This window comes from Triticum aestivum, chromosome 4A (assembly GCF_018294505.1).
Source record: "Triticum aestivum cultivar Chinese Spring chromosome 4A, IWGSC CS RefSeq v2.1, whole genome shotgun sequence".
Taxonomy (NCBI): Eukaryota; Viridiplantae; Streptophyta; class Magnoliopsida; order Poales; family Poaceae; genus Triticum; species Triticum aestivum.
The window spans coordinates 493,033,381-493,053,968 of record NC_057803.1 but is presented as its reverse complement, the minus strand read 5'-3'; the positions used below and the strand labels follow the sequence as shown (position 1 = coordinate 493,053,968).

Below are 20,588 nucleotides of genomic sequence, written 5' to 3'. Positions count from 1 at the left end.
CAAGAGAACACATGACCTTCCGCAGCTGGGGTGTGTCGTTGCTGGGTGACAGTAGACTGCGCATTGGGCATGTCCACAGTGTCAAAACATGTCCAAAAGAACATGACTTTACTTGTGATTCATGAAATGTATGATAAAGAACATAGAAAATGGAATAACCAGGCGACATGGCCATGGGCGGCTTAGATGGAGTGTTGGTTCCATTTAGAATAGCAGACGTGGCTTTCTTAGATCCCTTGCCTCCTGTCTTAATTTTTTAGTATTGCATCCCTGTTTACCTCTCCCTCTATCTCTGTCTCTTTAGTTCTTTTGGATCTGTTTTTTGACCTATGAGGCAACGACATATTCTGGATTTACAAGATTGAAGTAGGTAAGAGTACGTGATAGATGTATTTACCTGAATTCCCGTTGTTCGTCAGGTCCTGAAAGGGAGTATGTGCCCCACTATGCTTAGAGGATGCCATATTGTCAACTCAGTTTGTCATGCAGATCATGATGTAATGTAAGTATCAAATTTCATAGTACAAATTACAGACTGTCAGATTAAAAGAGCAATTTCCTTTTGTCTTCTGACTGATCATCTATACTTGCTAATTCAAATGATGTAACATGTGCGCTGGCAGATCAGAAAGTAGTCATATGTCCTCAGATGTTGCAGGCCACACGGGGTGATGACACCGGAGGTAGGGCAGCACGCCGGGTGGAGGAGGTCGTGGCCACCAGGGGCGACGGCGGTGTGGAGATGACGACGGTACGAGGAGAGGTAGGGCAGCAAGGCGGGTTGAGGAAGGACGTGCACCAGGGTGGAGGACATCGCGGCCACCAGGGGCTAAGGCGGCGCCGCGACGGCGATGGGGCGAGGAGAGGTAGGGCAGCAAGGCGGGTCGAGGATGTCCGCCAGGTCGAGGACGTCGCAGACACCAGCGTTGATCACGGGGGTTCATGGCGTGGTGGCGGCGTAGATCGTGGAGGTGTTGTTTAATTCCCAGGAGTTGTCATCGTGGGGGTGTGTAGCATCCTGAACGGGGGAGTCTGTCGGCAGAACATTTGTTGTGAACCGTCGATCTGATTGTAGTATGGTTGATCTAACGTGGACAGTTGGATGATACCAAGTGGGTCTGATCGGACGTGGGGGTTATCCCGTGTGCACTTTCTGATGTGGATGTAGGGAAAGTCATATTTGGTCTTTTAATAGTAGTATAGATATAAAAGTATAGAAAAGGAGTAATTTTAGAATACCCGGATGAGATCAAAGAATTTATTTTGGTGGCTGCTACAAATCTACCGGATGATTTCTTTAAAAAAAAAAATCATCCGCCTAGCATGCCGTCCATTTTCAGATTCGTAACCGTCCGATCTCCCCTACAGCATCTCGTCCTTTCTCACGTCCAAGCTCCCCATTGTAGCACAGCAGCACCCTGACCACCAATTAATGCCACGAAATAGCAGCGCCTCTGACTCTTCCCTTCCGCACCGGCATCTGCGGGGACGGCGTTGACTGTAGCATCAACACTCTCTCCGGCGACTCTGACGGCAAACTGCATCGCAACACTTCCCTGCTGCTGCCACCGATGCTCCACGAGCGACCAGTTCGCAGCAGGCTACTTGTAGCAAGGGCTCTCTCTCCGACAAGCTACAATGCGGCACTCCATGGCAGCGCCGACGGCCAGCGACGAAGCTCCATGGCAGCACAGCGCGACGCGGCGAAGCTCCATTGTAGCTCCGGCGAAGCTCCAATGCAGCCAGCGAAGCTCCATTGCAACTCCGGCGAGGCTACATTGCAGCGCCAGCTATGCTTCCGACGGACCGGCGTTGCTCTGGTGCAGCTTCAAGGCAACATCGCCGGAGTTGCATTGCCCCCGTCAGCCGCTCGCCGCGGTCACCATCGCAGCGCCGACGACGCTCCGGTGCACCACTGTACAGCCTCGACAGAGCTTCACTGGAACACCGGCGCCCCCCACCCCTCTCTGTGAAGCTCCATAGGCGGCGACGGGTGCTGTGACGCAGCATGGCGGCCATGTCGGTAGCTCCGACGCAACGCATGGTGACGATGATAGAAGCTAAGATGTAGCACCGGCGGCCATGGCGGATGCTGCGACGCAGCGCGTGGTGACAACGACGGAAGCTGAGATGCACCGCCGGCGTCCATGGCGGATGCTGCGATGCATGCGCTCCATTGCAGCTCCGCCGCCGGGGACTTGAAGCACCAGCAGCGTTGCCTCGAGGTTGCACCGCAGAGTTGTGCGTGGATGAGTTGCTGCGTCGCCGAACCAACGGTCGTCGTAGAGCGTTGCATCACATCGTCGGCAGTGCCGACGAGCGACCGCCTCCCCCATGCGTGTGTGTCGCCTCCATGGAGTTGCAGTGTGGCTCCACCGTCCTTCATTATGCCGCGCGATGCAGCAGGGTGGTTGGCGCCGTCGCCTTCTGGTTCGCTTCCATGAACTTGTCGTGTTTTGCGTCGCCATGGAAGCCTCTCTACGAACAGAGACGGGGAATAACGGGCGGAGGAGAGACGACGTGAAAGGCTGCAGCTGGGAACGTGTCGATCAATGCGCCTGGTTTATCTTTCCCTGTTATCATCCGGTAGATTCTAAACGTTTTCCATTTATTTTTAGTAATGCAGCACATACAGTAGTAGCGTGGGGGCATTACAGCGTTTATGAGAAGAAAACAATATCATACCGAACAAAGAAATCACAACACAAAGGGGATGTAGCTCAAATGGTAGAGCGCTCGCTTTGCATGCGAGAGGCACGGGGTTCGATCCCCCGCATCTCCATATTTTTTGTTTTCACTTTGTCCCCATGTTTTTCCTTTTTGAGTATCCTTTCTTTTACCTGTTGTCCATGTTTTTATCAGAACGAAAAATACCACCTCTGGAAGTCTACATTACCCACAGAACACATACGCGAAGCTTCATTGCCATTTCTTGGACGACGAGCTAACATGAGCGTTTGTGGCGGTGAGAAATGGAGGTTATTTTGCACGGTCAGGGTAGCTTTGCTCGTTCGTGGGAAGGCCGGTTCATCCCTATCCCCAAATAAAACAACGTGGATTTATATTAGTTTTTTGCGGATTTATAAGTAGAGAAATAACGAGCGCCTCACAATGATCATCTGGTCCGTATCAAACTGAAACAAATTAACATTTTCACAAGGCCATGGTTTATTTCTCTGGTTTCTTCTTCCCTCTGGTTCTCGTTACCGGGGAAAAAACAGTGTCAACATGTGGCGCAGGACACCCGAAGCCCGTCGTATCTGAACCATTGCGAATGCGATGTGGTGCCCTCATCCGCTCCCCACCGCAACTGGCATGAACACAACCGCACCTCAAAACTCCTCCGTAACCTCTACCTGTGCTCATTCCTCGGAAGTACTGCACGGCTGCCGCCTCATGGCGGCATCCACAGCGTCGTCTAGCCCCTTGACGGCCTTCCTCCATCGGCACGACGAACGGAGCCGACGTCGCGCAAGGTTCGTCGTCGCGGCAAGCACGGCGGACGCCGAACCATCCCCAGAGGCTACAGCCGCGGCGTCGACGGCAGGGCCCGGGATGAAGAAGACGGTGGACACGAGGATACACTGGTCCGACCCGGACGAAGGGTGGGTGGGAGGAAAGGCTAAGAAGGAAGGCGACGGCCGCAAGGACGAGCCGATGGGGCGACGATTCGCCGACCTCATCAACAACCCGTCCGAGTCACACTACCAGTTGAGCTCAGACCAACAGAATTCACCCTGCGTCTCTTGTCCATCTGCCTGAAACTGACAGCACCAGATTTTCTCTGGCATAACCAGGTTCCTAGGAATATCGCCTGGCGCGGACTTGGAGGAGATCAAGGCGGCGTACCGGTGGCTGTCCAAGGAGTACCACCCGGACACGACGAGGCTGCCGCTCAAGTCGGCGTCGGAGAAGTTCATCCGGCTCCGGGAGGTGTACAAGGTGCTGAGCAAGGAGGAGAGCCGCCGCTTCTACGACTGGACGCTGGCGCAGGAGGCCGAGAGCCGCCGGCTGCAGCAGCTCAGGTCCCGCCTCGAGGACCCCTACGAGCTCGACCTCCAGAACTACGAGCCCGTGCCCGACACAGTGGATCGCCTTGGCGGGAAGAACATGGAGCTCAGCGACCAGGCCATGACAGCCCTCGCGTTCGACATCGGCATCATCATCTTCAGCATCTGCTGCATCATCTACGCCCTCTTCTTCAAGGAGCAATACTGATAGAACAGAAAGATGCTGTATGGTAGTACTGGACTACAGACACGAATGATATAGTATATGCAAAGGTAATAGCAGATAATATGTCATATAGCGTATGATGTAACATGAAATACAAGCTAGGAATCACTCATAGGTATTATCTCAACAATCCTATAATTTTGTCCAAAACTTGGATGTTTGAGTGAATGAGAAGCTCTCTTCACTTTATTAGGGCAACAAGTATGTAAATCTAAAATACCAAGGTGCTAAACAGGGCAACCTTGTCGTGCTATACTACTCTTTTATCTCTGGTCAAAGTGAATGGAGAACAAAAAGAGGAGGCAATCTCAGGCATATAGTTGAAACTGTTGCCTGAGAAGGGTCATTCATCTTTCAGAATCGTCGCACTCGATGATCTTGACAACAGAAGAATCACCGATCTTTTCAAAAATAATCACCCTGTCGTATGGCCTTATTATGCCGACTGACCGGCCATAGTTCAGTGCAAGTTTTATCCCGTATTCTTCCTTGGTGAGCCCACCAGTTTCAGCCTGTTAAGAGATAAAAAATATTAAGCTTGGACTCAGAAAGTTAATAGCTGTAATAAGAAAGTTCAATGCAACTCTCAGATAGTTGCTCCGTAGACAAAAAGCATCCTGAGCCACCATATATGCTTAACATTGGAAATAACAGAACTTGCTCTGGTATCACCAAGTAAGAAGTGCATACATACCTCGTCAGTACTCCCCATCAAAGGGTAGACACCTCTCACAGAAAAACATTGCCTCGCCTGTAACAGTCAGTAAGTGTAAGTTTACGGATCCCTTTAAAGAAAAACACATACAGATAGATACGCCTGTTACTTACCTGTGTCGTGCCATAAGAACGCCACTTCGATGGATCAGAGCCCTCGCGTGGGAACACAACTGCTAAAACTGGCATTGGGGCCCTGTATTTAGCAATTAACCTGCAGAAGACGATGCATCAAGTAAAGATGATAGCATATTTGCATGACAGAAACATGTCTAATCAAGTGCTGATCTTGTGTAGTATAGAGCACCTAGCAGCTCTCCCCGAGAAGGTGAACACAACAATTGCAGCAGCTTTTACTTTCATTGCAGAACGAACCTATATGTACACAAAAGATTGCTATTAATGTTCTATAACAATAGAATATGTCCTGCTTAATGATTTAGATGTATTTACCGCTGATGATGCCACAGATTCTTCATGGGCCATTGGTTCACCTACATGCCTCACTACTTTCTTGAAGTGAAGTGACTGGTTATACACGGTCTCAGCCTAGAAGAATGGTATCATTGATCAGCCAGTCAATTTAGATGAGTTTACAATTATTATTACTCCCACCGATCCAAAATAATTGACGCAGTCAAAGTTGTACTAAAGTTGCATCAATTAATTAGAGAGTACTTTATTTGAGAAAATATTATTTCACAAGTTATTATTGAATGAGGTAGGAACGTACTTCTGCACATATTCTGCCCACAGTACGCACAGCATCAACAGGATACTGCCCTCGAAGTGTCTCCGCACCGAGCAAAATGCCATCAGTTCCTGCAATGAGAGCAGTATACGAAATAAGTACCTACAAATATGACTAGTTCTAAGAACAGTGCAGGTTTACAGACCATCTAGGACAGCATTTGCAACATCAGTAGCTTCTGCGCGAGTAGGGCGCAGATTGTCAATCATGCTGTCCACAACCCTAGTAATGATCACAGGTTTGCCGGCCATGTTGCATTTATGAATACCAGTCTTTTGGGACATGAACACCTGAAGAGCCAAAACTGTAGGTTATGAAATGAAGCAACAATTAAGGAATCCACTGATATTAAAGTATCTGCTGCCTAAAACAGCTAGATGAGTTAGTTTTAACTTTAAACTGATAAGAACATAAATGGTAACTTTTGCACCATAAGAACAAAGATATTCTTGTACAGACATTTCTGCACTACTCCCTCCGTCCCAAAATGTAATAGCGTCATAGTGTCAAAAATGATAACTAGTACTATCATTTCAAGGCAACACACCACCGTGAGTGGAAATGATTAGACACATAGCTGAGAACACTTAGGGTTTACAAGGTGCAAAATTTGGGTATTTTGAGGAAGACCAAAATTTACCCTCTCTGGTGGGAGGTCAATTCCCAGGTCTCCTCGCGATATGATGATACCATCTGCCTCTTGGAGAATTTCATCAAAATGTTCCAAACCCTAGAAAGAAAGAAAATACTGCACGATGAAATTAATCATAATATAACAGTGAAACAAACAGAACAGTATCATCATAAAAACAATAGTTACCTCAGCATTTTCAACCTTCGCATATATCTGTGTGTCTTGAAGATCATGAGATTTTAAAAAGGCTCTAAGCTGCACAAAAAATATATTTGAGGATCAGCAGTGTTCCCCCAGCTAACTAAGCTTCTATTCAATTGACTGGCAATTGATTCATATTTGAAGTCTAAACTGTAGATACATACAAGAGCTCATTCATGAAATCCCATCTACTCAATTGACTGGCAATTTGCATCACTAAGCTTCTAAGAATCTAATTGCTGTTGAGTGCACATAAGAGCATGAAAAGCCTCTAAACAAGGTATTACAAAAACCATGGAAAGGAAATCAAGAAGCAGGTGTGTGAATAACTATATGTATGATTCAGGTGCAAGAGTGGATGATTCAGAAAAGAAAACTCACCTCCCTGACATCCTCAGAAGAGCGGGTATGGGAAAGCGATATAATGTCAACACTGTTTTGCAGCCCCCATGTTGATATGACCTATTGTAGGAAAAAAAAAGGTGCTTAGGATGACCGGGAAGATGTGAATTTATAAAACAGCATCGACAAATATGTATTTTACGTGCAAGCAATCTTGAAATAAACTATTTCCTCTATTTTCTTTTACTTGTTTTGGGAGCCTTGGCGCAGTGGTAAAGCTGCTGCCTTGTGACCATGAGGTCATGGGTTCAAGTTCTGGAAACAGCCTCTTACAGAAATGTAGGGAAAGGCTGCGTACTATAGACCCAAAGTGGTCGGACCCTTCCCTGGACCCTGCGCAAGCGGGAGCTACATGCACCAGGTTGCCCTTTTTTTCTTTTACTTGTTTTGGACTTGGACAGAGCATCCAACAGACTAATAGATACTCCCTCCGTTCACAATTATAAGATGTTTTGGATATTTTAATATGGACTACATACGGATTGAAATGAGTTAACAAACACACTTAAACATGTCTACATACATCCGATTTAGAACAAAGTTAGAATATCTTATAATAGTGAACAGCGGGAGTACCTTTTAACACTTGTTCTATTTTATCAAAATATGATTAAAAAATGATGGCATTGAGTTTTTGTGATGTGTTTAAATATTTGTGTAGACATTGGTTGTCAAAGTTTTAGAGGGCTGATTGCACACATTCAAGGACGGCAAGTAAAAGAGACAAAAGAGGAAGCAAGTTGAACTTCTAAAGAACGTTGTTTAACAAATCCTCAACCAAGTTATTTAACAAATCCTCAACCGCAACTAAAGATCAACAATAGCCAGAAAGAAGCAAGTTGCCATTGTATTTACGATTTTATCCAACATGGGATCAGAACAGATTGTTTGGTTTGTGCAGCGTTTTAACTTGTAATGCGTGACTCGTGAGTGGTCTCTTCCACTGAACAAGTCATAGCTTTATACCATTAAATGTTGGTAAGAAAAAAACTTTAACAGATAAAAACAAACAAAAAACATAGTTGGGGACCTTATATTACTACAAAAAGTAGCTAGTCGAAATATTTTGTACAGGAAAACATTGCGATAGATTTATGAGAGTGTATATCTGAGTAGTGTTGTACAGAAACTCAAAAGTAGTGCACATTACCTGTTTATCATATTCACTCAAAGTGGGCATACTGATATGTACTTGTGAAACATGTAGAGTGAAAATGGGCCCCGACAGTGTAGCTGTGTTCTTCACATAACAAATCACTTCTGCACCAGAAGTCTCCGTAACCTGTAGATTATAGTATATAAGGACATGTCAATATTGGAAAATGTCACATATATGAGTAGAATCTAAGAATTTACGTACTTCAAGCCATAGAGATGTTGTTTCACTTCCTGTGAAAAGATATTGACCAATGAAAAGAGTATCACCCTTCTTCACAACCTGAACTCAAGGAATGAAAACAAAGTTAAATATGCAATATTCCAAATTGTGAACTTCAGAAATAGCAAAAAAATTACAACCAAGTAGTTTCCCCAGCACAATAGAGAAGTCAAATAGATTTTGTTTGTTGCGTAAAATCTATTAATTTTACTTTAATGCCAACATGTAAGTGGTGGTTGCACAGAGCAAAAAGGAACCTAGCGACCTATAAATGCATACAGATAAACATGATTCAAATAATGCATTATAATACTTCATATCCTAATTATTATTTTTATTATTCACTTACTTTTGCAAGATCGCCAAATTTAATTGGTAGGATATCAGCCGAAGGAGCTTTAGAAAGATCTGGTGTTATTGTGACATGATTCCCCCCTATCAACTCGATTGCTCCACCAGTTGAATTGTGAACCTGAATTTCTGGACCCACTGTATCCAGCATTATCTATGAATATTCAGATGAAATTAGATGCTGACATCATATGACTCTTAGCATCAATCTTAAGAGCATCACCATAGAAGCTTATAAAGACAATGTACAAGACAAGCCAAAATAAGATACTGAAATGGTATGAACATAAATGAATTTCTAAATTTTAACTATGACAAAATATTGAACAATGGCAATATGCGAACAGACGGTTGCTGCCTCAAGTCACAGGTACTGAAGATACATTTAAAGTTAACTGAAGGAATATATTTGACCAATGAGGAAGTACCAAAATATAAAGGCATCTCCAAATACCATACATATCTGAATGCATATATTTAACAGTATATATCTCAAGGTGAAAAAGCTAGCTAGGTTTAGCATTTCCCCAATAAACCATTTTTTGTAAGTGAAGGCTTTTCATATAACAAAGCAAATATGCACACGGAGCTGAAATGTGGAACTTGGGAAGATGCAGATTTAGAATATGGTCCATATGTTAGAAAAAAGGTCTGCAAAGTTTACATATGCAGCATCATGAAATAACTAAGCATGGAAAATTAAAGTACAGACTGGACGATAAAAGTTACCACACAAACCAACATAATGATGAGGTGACCGCACGTACCGATAGAAAACGTGATGTGCATGTAGAAAGAATTAACATATGCGCACATGCCCATTACTAAAACATTCCCCAAATGTTCAATGCTTACTGCTAAAAACATAATTGAAACAAATAAAAACACATTCATGAGCCGCACTGTCTCTTATTAGGAAAACATTGTTGCAGACCCAGCGCCAACCAGGGTGATGGAAGAGCAACAGGTCATAAAACAATGTTATGGAATCTGGATGCAGTAACCTTAGTCAACGACACCGTTTTAAAGCGGAGCATTGTTACTATCATCAGAAACACTATTACGGCATAAGTGAATCAAAACAAACAAACCACAATAAGTCCTACAAAATCAATAAAAGTGTGAAGCATGACTCATACATAGGTATTCACTAGGTAACTGTTACTCGACTGGCCCATCACCTTATAGCAATTATAAAGAACTCGACCTTGTAACCGGCTTTTCATTTTAAACTCTGGACTTGTATGTCTACATTGATAAATATGTAACCCATATTGTCAAAACTATATCACTGGCTACTGCTCAGACTACAGACCGGTAAGTGACGTGAATAATCAACAAGATTCAGACTACAGATCCAAATTCAATCCATGAACCACCGAATCTGCCCCCCCCCCCCCCCCCCCCCGCCCTCCTGTGCGCACAGCACTGCTGCACTGCCTATTTCTCCCTTGTGTGCACTAACAAATTTTATCACCCTAACGCACGTAGTAAACCTGTGAGCGTACCTTATATATGAGTATAATGGTATGGTATAGGACCTAGTATACCTATTTTAGAATACTTGCTCAGTTGCTCTACTATCATACAGTAACGCAGGTGATAAACTGATCACAAAGGATATTTTCTTTTCTTTTTTCCTTTATGAGGAAGCAAATAACTGAAGGTTGCGACAGTTTTTATTTCCCAGTTCTCAATCTCCAAGAATAACTTGCGTATCAAAAGATACATATCAACATTTACAGATAATTCATTAAATCAACTTACAGGACATAACTTCTTCACATTCTGTGCCGCTTTCCTCAGATTGTCGAGGGTCTCCTGATGATAAGTAGCATCCTTCCAAGAGAAATCAAACCGCGCAACTGCAAAAATGAAAACAAACACAGATCATGATGATAATTATTATCATCAGAACAAAAGCAGAAAAATCATGACTGGCCCATTGCAATAAATCCAGCTGTTTAAAAGAAAACTGTCGTTAAACCTGACATCCCAGCAGTGAGGCATTCTTCAATCACTTCGACTGAGTGCGAGTTGGGCCCAAGCGTCCCAACAATCTTAGTGAGGGATGGGAAAACTTTCTGCAAAAGAGCACAGGCAATGTATAAGGGTCGCCATCCAGCGTCCTGAAAATGAAACCAAAACTGTCTCCATTTCGTTGCCTCCCACTTGCCAATAGAGGATTCGATTTGCAATTAGAAAATCAGACGACCTTCACAAAATCATAACGGCACATTTTGGTCGCACGCAACAGTAAAAAAACAAAACAAATCCCCAATCCCGCACGATCGCTCCCGTTGGAGACACGGGTCATTCACATTCTGACGAAACAGGTCACCGGTATTTCCGCCACGCCCGCTCGCCCCGGCCTCTCTGCACACCAAATCGGATCGAGACAACCAAACACACACACACATACTGTACATGGTGAACCACATCCAGAGGAAGAAGCCCGAATCCACCCACAAGCACCACGGATACGCAGAGTTCGAGATCGGTAGAGGGAGGAGGGGAGAAATGGTGGAGGTGAGAGGCGCTTACAGGCTTGGCGGGGGCGAGGACGGAGGCGAGGCGGACGGGCTCCTCGAGGAGCATGTGGTTGCCGCCCTGCATCTCCTCCGGGGGCGGAAGGTCGCGGTAGGCTTGGGAGGGATCTGCCTAGGGTTTTGCCTCCCTCGGATGTGACGCGATGCGATCGAGTCTAGCTCCGAGCGGGCAAAGCGAGAGGAAGACGAGGCGGGGCCGCGAGGGGAGGGGAGGAGAGGAGATCGAGAGCGAGGCGTGGGGAGAAAGAAAGGAAAAAAGAACTGCAGACGTGGCATTTCGATCTCGTTTTGTTTAATGAAACAACTGTTGACGGTTTGAAGCGACAAAATGTGGCGTTGATGACAAGGGTGGGCCCTCGCGGAAGGGCCTTAGGGCATATACAATGGTGCTATCTTAGGAGTGCTACATAGGATAAATGATAAGGTGGAGGAGAGAGAACTCATAAAAAAAGGTTTGTCTTCTCTTATTTAAGATAAGACAAGAGATGATCTCTTAGCACAATTTGTCTCACCATGTTTTAAGGAATTGCTAGTTATTGAAGATAAGGCTAAGATATAACTCATTGTAGACATATTTTTTTATCATCTTTAATTTACATGCAAGATTTAAGATAAGACTGTCTTATCAACCATTGTACATGCCCTTAGGCTGGTGGTAACGGCGATACTAGTACTCCCTCCATTCCAAAATATAGTGCGCTCACGCTTCTCGAGGTCTAACTTTGACCATAAATTTAACCAACAAGACCAACTGCGGCGGGAGAAAAAATTATATAATTGAAAACTTCTTTCGAATACGAATCCACTAATATAATTTTTGCTCCCGCCGCAATCGGTCTTGGTAGTTAAATTTACGGTCAAAGTTGAAGCACGGAGATAGAGGAAGCACTACATTGTGGAATGGAGGGAGTATATGATACTACTCCCTCCGTTCCTAGATACTTGTCTTTCTAGGCATTTCAACAAGTGACTACATACGAAGCAAAATGAGTGAATTTACACTCTAAAATATGTCTACATACATCCGTATGTAGTAGTCATTTGAAATGTCTAAAAAGACAAATATTTAGGAATGGAGGGAGTACATCCGTAGTGTATAGTATCATAGCTAACCTCATTTTTTTGTGAGGGTGAAGGGAGTTTATTAAAGAGTTATAGAGTTACAGTCGAGAGGCCACAAGTCCTCAATACAAGGTGGAACCGAGCGCAGCCAGACAGCCGTGGCACGCTCGGTGCGGCTATACTTAGCCAACCGATCGGCAACTCTATTTTGAAGTCTAGTAATCTTTTGAGGAAAAAACTCCCTGGTACCAAGAAGTGCTTTGATCTCCATGACGACCTGTCCATACGCCGAATGAATAAGTGCATCATTTGTGAAGCTAGACAAAACTTCAGACGAGTCCGTCTGAACCACCACCGGCAAGTCAGAGTGTTGTAGTGCTAAGGCCAAACCTTGCATGATCGCATGTAGTTCTGCTTCCAGCGGGTCATTGCAATAGAAGATGAAACGGTAGGCAGCCATTAGGACATCTCCTTTGTCATTTCTAAGCACCATACCAACAGCAGTAGATCCATCCTCCTTCAGGAACGAGCCATCAACTGATAGAGCCACCCTACCTGGCTGAGGCACCGGCCATGGAGACGATATGACCCTGCCCTTTTGGTCTGGTATCGGCATCTCCCGGTTGACATTTTTCCTTTAATGATCTCCTCCGTAGTGTAGCATGCAGCCAGCTTAATGGACTTGTAGTAACTGTTGTCAAGGAATTTGACAGGGGCTGGAATAGGAGGGATCTCCTTCCCATGGATCAGGTCGTTACGTAGCTGCCAAATCCGCCAAATAAACATAAGTAGCATGTCCTGGACATCGGTCGAGCACTTCGCCAGTAAAGTAGTTAACCATTCTCTCCCATCATGGATTAAGAAATCATCCTCCGGGAGTGGCCAGCGGTAGGCATGTTAATCCAGAGCAAACGTGCATGTGAGCAAGTCACCAAGGCATGAAATGAGTCCTCCTCCTCCACCCCACAAATCTGACAGGTTGATCGTGTCGTCAGATGTCTGTATGCCTTGCAACTCTGCGTTGCCAAAGTCCCCGTCACACATCTCCATGTGTTGATCTTCATTTTCTGAGGAACCCTAGACTTCCAGATGTAGTTCCATCCTGACCGGTTCCCATCTGGGGCAGTACTCGAGGCACCATTTGTTGTAATAACATTGTGATCATATGTAGCCAGCTTGTATGCACTCCTCACCGTAAACCCCCCACTCTTTTCCGGGAACCAGGCCAAAAAGTCCTCACGTTGGCGAGGCGAAGTTCTCATTCTCAGGATGTGATCAACATCCATTTGCCAAAAGAACTCCCTCAGCCGAGTCTGATTCCATGCACCATTATCATCCAAAAAGTCAGAGACTCTGTTAAAATGACAGTTTCCCTTAGGAGTTATCGGACGGAAGGAAAACGGCCGGGGCAGCCAAGGGTCGCGCCAGGTGCGGATCATCATGCCTTTACCGACCCGCCAGATGACGCCTTTCTTGACCAACGCAAGGCCATGTAGAATACCTTTCCATACCTCAGAACCAGAGCCCGGGAACACCATATCCAAAAACTGACCAGAAGGATAGTATTTTGCCTTCATCAACCGCGCACATAGGCTATCTGGTCTATCCAGGAGCCTCCAGGCTTGCTTAGCTAGTAGCGCTTGGTTAAACGCCCTCATATCCCTAAACCCCATGCCCCCCATGGGTTTAGGCAGACACAGCCTATCCCAGCTCATCCATGCCATCTTCTTCTTGCCGTTCTCTACCCCCACCAATACTGACGTATCATCCTTGTAAGATCATCACAAATAGAAGCCGGGAGTTTGAAGACACTCATTACATATGCTGGTATGGCCTGTGCCACTGACTTAATAAGAATCTCCTTGTTCCCCGACGACATGTACTGTTCACTCCAATCCACAAGCACTTTCCTCAAACGCTCTTGGAGAGTCTCAAATTTCCCTTTATGCATCCTCCCCTCCGGAACCGGCAAGCCCAAGTACTTGGGTTCGAACGCTTCTAGGGTGATATCCAGCGTGTGTTTAACTTCCTGAATAATATCCGAACGACACTGGCTTGAGAAAAGAATGGAACACTTCGACGGGTTTATGAGTTGTCCAGTCGCCGTCGCAAATGTGTTCAACACCCCTTTCACTAACAATGTCTGCTGATTTGTAGCATGGAAAAATAGGAGGGAATCATCCGCAAATAATAGGTGCGTAATCACCGGAGCACCCCTACCGATCTTGACTCCACTAAGACCATTCTCCCTTGCAGCCTTTTCCACCAATGCAGAGAGAGCATCAGCCACAAATAAGAAGAGAAAAGGAGATAAAGGATCACCTTGACGGAGGCCCGTCGACGAAGAGAAGGATTCCAGCAGCTTCCCGTTAAATTTTACCGAGTATTTCACCGACGAAACACATGCCATAACTCGAGCAATCCATTCAGGTGAGAAGCCCCACTTGGCCAAGGCTTTTTCCAAGAACACCCAATCCACCCTGTCATAGGCCTTGGAGAGATCAAGTTTGTAAGCACAAAGATCCTCTGCACTGTTCCTTATTGACTGGATATGATGAATACATTCAAACGCAATAATAGAGTTATCAGAAATCAGCCTCCCCGGGATGAAGGTGCTCTGATTTTCAGAGATGAGATCATTAAGAATAGGCCGTAATCTGTTGACCATGCATTTTGAGATGATCTTGTATATAACATTGCACAAGCTTATTGGCCTAAAATCTTTCAGGTCCTTGGGATGAGGAACCTTAGGAATTAGCACAATAGCCGTATCGTTAACATCATCCGGCATAACTCCAGACGCAAAAAACTCATGAACCGCAGCAACAATTTCAGTTTTGGGTAGAGCCCAATTCCGTTGGAAAAACCTAGCAGGTAGTCCATCGCGACCCGGAGCTTTGAGGGGCCCGATCTGAAATAAAGCATTAGAGATCTCCTCTTCGGAATAAGGCCTGCATAACATAATGTTCATCTCCTTTGTAACTTTTGGAGCAATGCAATCCAACACCTCGTCCGGGGATAGGGTTGGATCTTTTGTGAAGATCTCCTTAAAATAGGAGTGAGCCATCCTCTCCATATCTGATGGAACACTGCACCACGTTCCATCCTGCATCCGTAGGTGTTGTATCAGGTTCCTACGGGCCCGCCAAACCGCTCTCCGATGCAAATATTTGGTGTTGCGCTCACCTTCCTTCAGCCAGGTGATCCGCGACCGTTGTAGCCATATCATCTCCTCTCTGTATAGGAGCTCATCGAGCTGGTTCATTTTATCCTGGACTGTAGTACGGTCTGCTCCAGCCATCTGAAGGTCTGTCAGTTGTGTGCGGAGCCTCTCAATATCCTTCAACACATTGCCAAACTGGTTTTTACTCCATTCTTTCATATCCTTTAAAACCTCCCGGAGGGACTTGGCCACCGACCCCATGCTGCCTGTAGTTTTGTGTTTGTTCCATGCATCCGCAATCACTTGAGGCAGGCCAGAATCACGTTCCCGCATAATTTCATAACGCAAGGAGGAGGGTCGACGCTGCTGGTCCTGCAAACCCTCCAAGTGTATCAACAGGGGGCAATGATCCGAACATGAGGTGGCCAAATGAACCACCCTTGCTAACGGGAACGTATCCCGCCAGGCTTCATCAGCACAAGCACGATCCAACCGCACTTTAACATTACGGTCAGAGTCCTGGCCATTGTTATACGTGAATGGAATCCCCGAGAAGCCTAGGTCTTCGAGTTCACACACCTCCAAACAATCTCTGAAGGCCACCATCTAAGCTTCCGAGCGTTCTGTCCTTGATAGATGTTCATGTTGCCACAAAGCTTCATTGAAGTCGCCGCACACCATCCACGGCTCGCGCGAGAAAGCTCGAAGCCGGAAGATGTGCTCCCACATACGATAGCGGTTTTCCACCCTGGGCTCTCCATAGACAAAGGTGCACCGCCAAGATGTGCCTGATCCACCATCGACCACACTGACATCAATATAACGATTACAAGAATCATTCACCATGATCGAGAGGGACTCATCCCAGAAGAGTGCTAAGCCCCACTCCTCCCATCACTACTCACACCATGAAAACCTTTCAGACCAAGTCTCTAACGTAACTTTTCTATTTTCATAGTAGCTTGCCTAGTCTTGCACGGGAAGACAAGCTTGGGGTTATTGGCTTTTGAGAGGGCCAAAACCTCACGAACTGTCCGGCGGTCCCCCCCCCCCCCGGCAGTTCCAAACTAGGGCATTCATTGCATCCGGCGGTCTTCCTCGAGGGAAGCCGCCGATCTCTGAGTTGTTGCATATCCTTGGTGAGCTTGACACGTTTGCTGCCAGAAGAGCTGCTCGTTGGCGAGGCATTCTCTCCTAGATCTTGACCGCTGCCATCCGTGATGGCCAGCACCTCCTTCTTGCTTTTTGGTTTGTTTAGAGTATCATCTCCCACACTATCCATATTCAACCTCTTCCTCGCATCCCTATCAACATCCATGATTGTACCCGGGTTCTTCACCGGGCTTGTTGCTGTGTCAAGCATATCGGGGTCCAAAGCCTTGAGGCCAGGGTCCAAAGAAGCACTAGGGCTGCTATTCTTCCTCATCGGGCGAGATTTATCTGCCCTACTTGTAACGCCCGGATAATTAAGCTACAGTGATCCCATGCTAATGGTGCCACGTCACCACGGTTACTGCTACTAATTTATCGTTAGAACAAAAACCGGTCCTAAATTCAAATTCAAATTAATGATAACAATAAAAGTTTTCAAAAATTAAAATAAAAATGTTTGGTTTGTACTAAATATTACAAATGTAATTATGGTGCAACAAACCCATTTTTATAAAATGTCTAAATAATTTAAAATGAGTTAAAACAGAAAATAAAATAAATAAAAGAAAAGAGATAAAACAGAAAAACAAAAGATAAAAAAAAAATAGAAGAGAAACCCCCCCGGGCTTCGGCCCAGCTGACCACAGGCCCAACTGGGCCAAACCCCCCCCCCCCCAGGCCCAGCCGGCCACCCACCCCCTCACCTTATCCGCTCCCCCTCACCCCCGAAACCCTAACCATCCACCCACTCGCCCCCCCCCACTCGCTCCCCCTCCCGATCCAGATCGGATCGGGACCGAACCACCCCGACCCCCCTGCCATCGCCGCCACACGCCTCGCCGGCGTCGCCTGTCCCCGCCGCCACCAGACGCCACCGCGTCGGCCCCCCCTGCGCCCCTCGCCGCCGCCCGGATCGAACCCCATCGTCGCCCCGAGCACCGTCGTCGGCCGGCTCCCCGCGCACCCGTCGCCGCTCGCTGCGCCTGACGCCGCCCGGAGCTCGTCCTCGCCGGCGCCCCTCCCCACCGGCCTGCCTCCTCTACGACGTCGTCACCGTCCTCCTCCTCGCCCCCCGTTGCCCCGAACCCCACGAACCCCCCTGTGAGCCCCCCGTTCTTCTCCTCCGCCTCGCCCCGCACGCGTTCAGCAGCGCCGTCCCGACGCCCGCGGCGTCGCGCCCGCACGCGCGGCACCCGCGCCGTGGCCGGCTCCCTGCTCATGACCGCGCCCGTGGACGCACCCCCGGCCTCCTCTTCTCTCCCCGTCTCCGTCGTCCGTTCCGTCGCGTCGACGGGATTGCCGAACGGCACCACGGCCACCGCACCGCCTTCCCCCTCCTCCCGCTCGCTCGCACGCCCATGGTCGCGCGCCCGCGCCGACCGCAGCTGCGGCTGCCCTTCCCCGCCCCCCTGTGTGCCCGCGCGCCTCGCCGCGGCCTCGTCCCCTGGCTGCGCTCAGCGCTCCCTGCCGGCGCCCGTCCGCGCGGCCCCACTCCGGCGTCGCCTCCGGCTGCCGCGCGCACCACCGCGGCCTCGCCCCGCTCCGGCCATGGCCACGCCGTGGCCACCGGCCTCCCCTGTTCCCGTACCCTCCCGGGTCTGCCTGCACCTGGGCTTGCGCCCGTTCGGGTCGTGCGTTGCGCCCGCAACCACTAGCGACCAGACCCGCTAGGCCCTCTGGGGCCAATGACATGGGGGCCCCAGCCCCAGAACGATTAAAAAAAAGAATTAAAAGAGAATTAAAAAAATATAATAAATAAATTAATAATAAAATTAATTAATTAATTAATTAATTAATTAACTAATTAATTAACTAATTAATTAACTTATCTAATCTTGTTTAGTTTAACTAATTAAGATTAATTAACCTAATAACTAATTAACCTAATTAACTACTGTTAATTAAACTTAATTAGGTTAATTAGTTAACAGTGTATGACGAACGGGACCCACCTGTCAGGGTTGACTCAGTCAACCCCTGTTGACTGCTGACGTCAGCATGACATCATGCTGACGTCATAAATACATTTTTCGAATTAATTAAATAAATAATTAAATTCCAAAATTGTTAAAATCTTTTAAAAATCATATCTTTAACCGTAACTCGGATTAAAATATTTTCAACATGAAAGTTGCTCAGAACGACGAGACGATTCCGGATACGCAGTCCGTTCGTCCGCCACACCCCCTAACCTATCGAACCCGCAACTTTCCCCCTCCGGCTCCTCTGCCCGAAAACACGAAACACCGGGAATACTTTCCCGGATGTTTTCCCCCCTTCACCGGTATCACCTACTACCGCGTTAGGGCACACCGAACACCGCGTATTGCCTTGTTATATTTTGTGATGCTTTGTTTGCTCTGTATTCATTATTTCTTCCCCCTCTTCTCTCCGGTAGACTACGAGACCGACGCTGATGCCACCAGTTCGACTACGGAGTTGACGACCCCTCTCTCTTGCCAGAGCAACCAGGCAAGCCCCCCCCCTTGATCACCAGATATCGCCTATTCTCCTCTATACTGCTTGCATTAGAGTAGTGTAGCATGTTACTGCTTTCGTTAATCCTATTCTGATGCATAGCCTGACATTGTCGCTACATCTGTTGATACCTTACCTGCAATCCTAAATGCTTAGTATAGGATGCTAGTTTATCATCATTGGCCCTACATTCTTGTCAGTCTGCCTTGCTATACTATCGGGCCGTGATCACTTGGGAGGTGATCACGGGTATATACTATACATACATACATACTATACAGATGGTGACTAAAGTCGGGTCAGCTCATTGAGTACCCGCAAGTGATTCTGACGAGGGGGCTGAAAGGACAGGTGGCTCCATCCCGGTAGAGGTGGGCCTGGGTTCCCGACGGCCCTCGACTGTTACTTTGTGGCGGAGCGACAGGGCAGGTTGAGACCACCTAGGAGACAGGTGGGCCTGGCCCTGTTCGGCGTTCGCGGATACTTAACACGCTTAACGAGATCTTGGTATTTGATCTGAGTCGGCTACGAGCCTATACGCACTAACCATCTACGTGGGAGTAGTTATGGGTATCCCGACGTCGTGGTATCAGCCGAAGCACTTCAGACGTCAGCGACGGAGCGGCGCGCGCCGAATTGGACTGGAACGCCACTAGGCTAGGTCTGCTTTCGGCCGCCCTCGCAACGTGCAGGTGTGCTCAGGGCGATGGGCCCAGACCCCTGCGCGCTTAGGTTTAGACCGGCGTGCTGGCCTCTCTGTTTTGCCTAGGTGGGGCTGCGACGTGTTGATCTTCCGAGGCCGGGCATGACCCAGGAAAGTGTGTCCGGCCAAATGGGATCGAGCGTGTTGGGCTATGTGGTGCACCCCTGCAGGGAAGTTAATCTATTCGAATAGCCGTGATCTTCGGTAACAGGACGACTTGGAGTTGTACCTTGACCTTATGACAACTAGAACCGGATACTTAATAAAACACACCCTTCCAAGTGCCAGATACAACCCGGTGATCGCTTTTCCGCAGGGCGACGAGGAGAGGATCGCCGGGTAGGATTATGCTACTCGAGATGCTACTTGGAGATGCTACTTGGAGATGCTACTTGGAGGACTTCATCTACTCTCTCTACATGCTGCAAGACGGAGGCTGCCAGAAGCGTAGTCTTCGACAGGATTAGCTATCCCCCTCTTATTCTGGCATTCTGCAGTTCAGTCCACTGATATGGCCTCCTTACACATATACCCATGCATATGTAGTGTAGTTCCTTGCTTGCGAGTACTTTGGATGAGTACTCACGGTTGCTTTCTCCCCCCTTTTCCCCTTTCCTTTCTTTCTGGTTGTCGCAACCAGATGCTGGAGTCCAGGAGCCAGACGCCACCGTCGACGACGACCCCTACTACACCGGAGGTGCCTACTACTACGTGCAGCCCGCTGACGACGACCAGGAGTAGTTTAGGAGGATCCCAGGCAGGAGGCCCGCGCCTCTTTCGATCTGTACCCCAGTTTGTGCTAGCCTTCTTAAGG

At 47.3% G+C, this 20,588-nt stretch overlaps 2 protein-coding genes and 1 non-coding gene across 3 annotated transcripts; 2 read left to right on the top strand and 1 right to left on the bottom strand.

Moving 5' to 3' along the window:
* Positions 1-2,709: 2,709 nt before the first annotated feature.
* On the top strand, positions 2,710-2,782 carry TRNAA-UGC (transfer RNA alanine (anticodon UGC)). The gene has a single exon. It is a non-coding gene; the product is annotated as a tRNA-Ala (tRNA).
* Positions 2,783-3,291: 509 nt separating this feature from the next.
* Positions 3,292-4,425, top strand: LOC123086549 (NAD(P)H-quinone oxidoreductase subunit T, chloroplastic). The gene is made up of 2 exons (XM_044508307.1): positions 3,292-3,710; positions 3,798-4,425. Exons 1-2 carry the CDS (start codon positions 3,316-3,318, stop codon positions 4,216-4,218), a joined length of 816 nt encoding a protein of 271 aa, XP_044364242.1. The 5' UTR covers positions 3,292-3,315; the 3' UTR covers positions 4,219-4,425.
* LOC123086547 (pyruvate kinase 1, cytosolic) lies at positions 4,270-11,488 on the bottom strand. The gene is made up of 16 exons (XM_044508306.1): positions 11,212-11,488; positions 10,655-10,751; positions 10,435-10,532; positions 8,666-8,821; positions 8,299-8,376; positions 8,089-8,220; positions 6,918-6,998; positions 6,522-6,590; positions 6,342-6,431; positions 5,847-5,991; positions 5,684-5,772; positions 5,404-5,499; positions 5,258-5,325; positions 5,065-5,164; positions 4,931-4,987; positions 4,270-4,748 (listed from the first exon to the last, which is right to left on the bottom strand). The coding sequence occupies exons 1-16, from the start codon at positions 11,281-11,283 to the stop codon at positions 4,584-4,586; spliced, it is 1,593 nt and encodes a 530-aa protein (XP_044364241.1). The 5' UTR covers positions 11,284-11,488; the 3' UTR covers positions 4,270-4,583.
* Between the last annotated feature and the right edge of the window lie 9,100 nt (positions 11,489-20,588).

What these genes read in the sequence shown, in the direction of transcription:
- LOC123086547 (XM_044508306.1), bottom strand. Translation starts at nt 11,283, where the DNA reads ATGCAGGGCGGCAACCACATGCTCCTCGAGGAGCCCGTCCGCCTCGCC. An exon ending in AATCTGTGGCATCATCAGCG is followed by an intron (nt 5,326 to 5,403) that starts GTAAATACATCT and finishes GTGTACATATAG; the next exon opens with GTTCGTTCTGCAATGAAAGT. An exon ending in TTCTCGGGGAGAGCTGCTAG is followed by an intron (nt 5,165 to 5,257) that starts GTGCTCTATACT and finishes CGTCTTCTGCAG; the next exon opens with GTTAATTGCTAAATACAGGG.
- LOC123086549 (XM_044508307.1), top strand. Translation starts at nt 3,316, where the DNA reads ATGAACACAACCGCACCTCAAAACTCCTCCGTAACCTCTACCTGTGCT. An exon ending in CCGTCCGAGTCACACTACCA is followed by an intron (nt 3,711 to 3,797) that starts GTTGAGCTCAGA and finishes TGGCATAACCAG; the next exon opens with GTTCCTAGGAATATCGCCTG.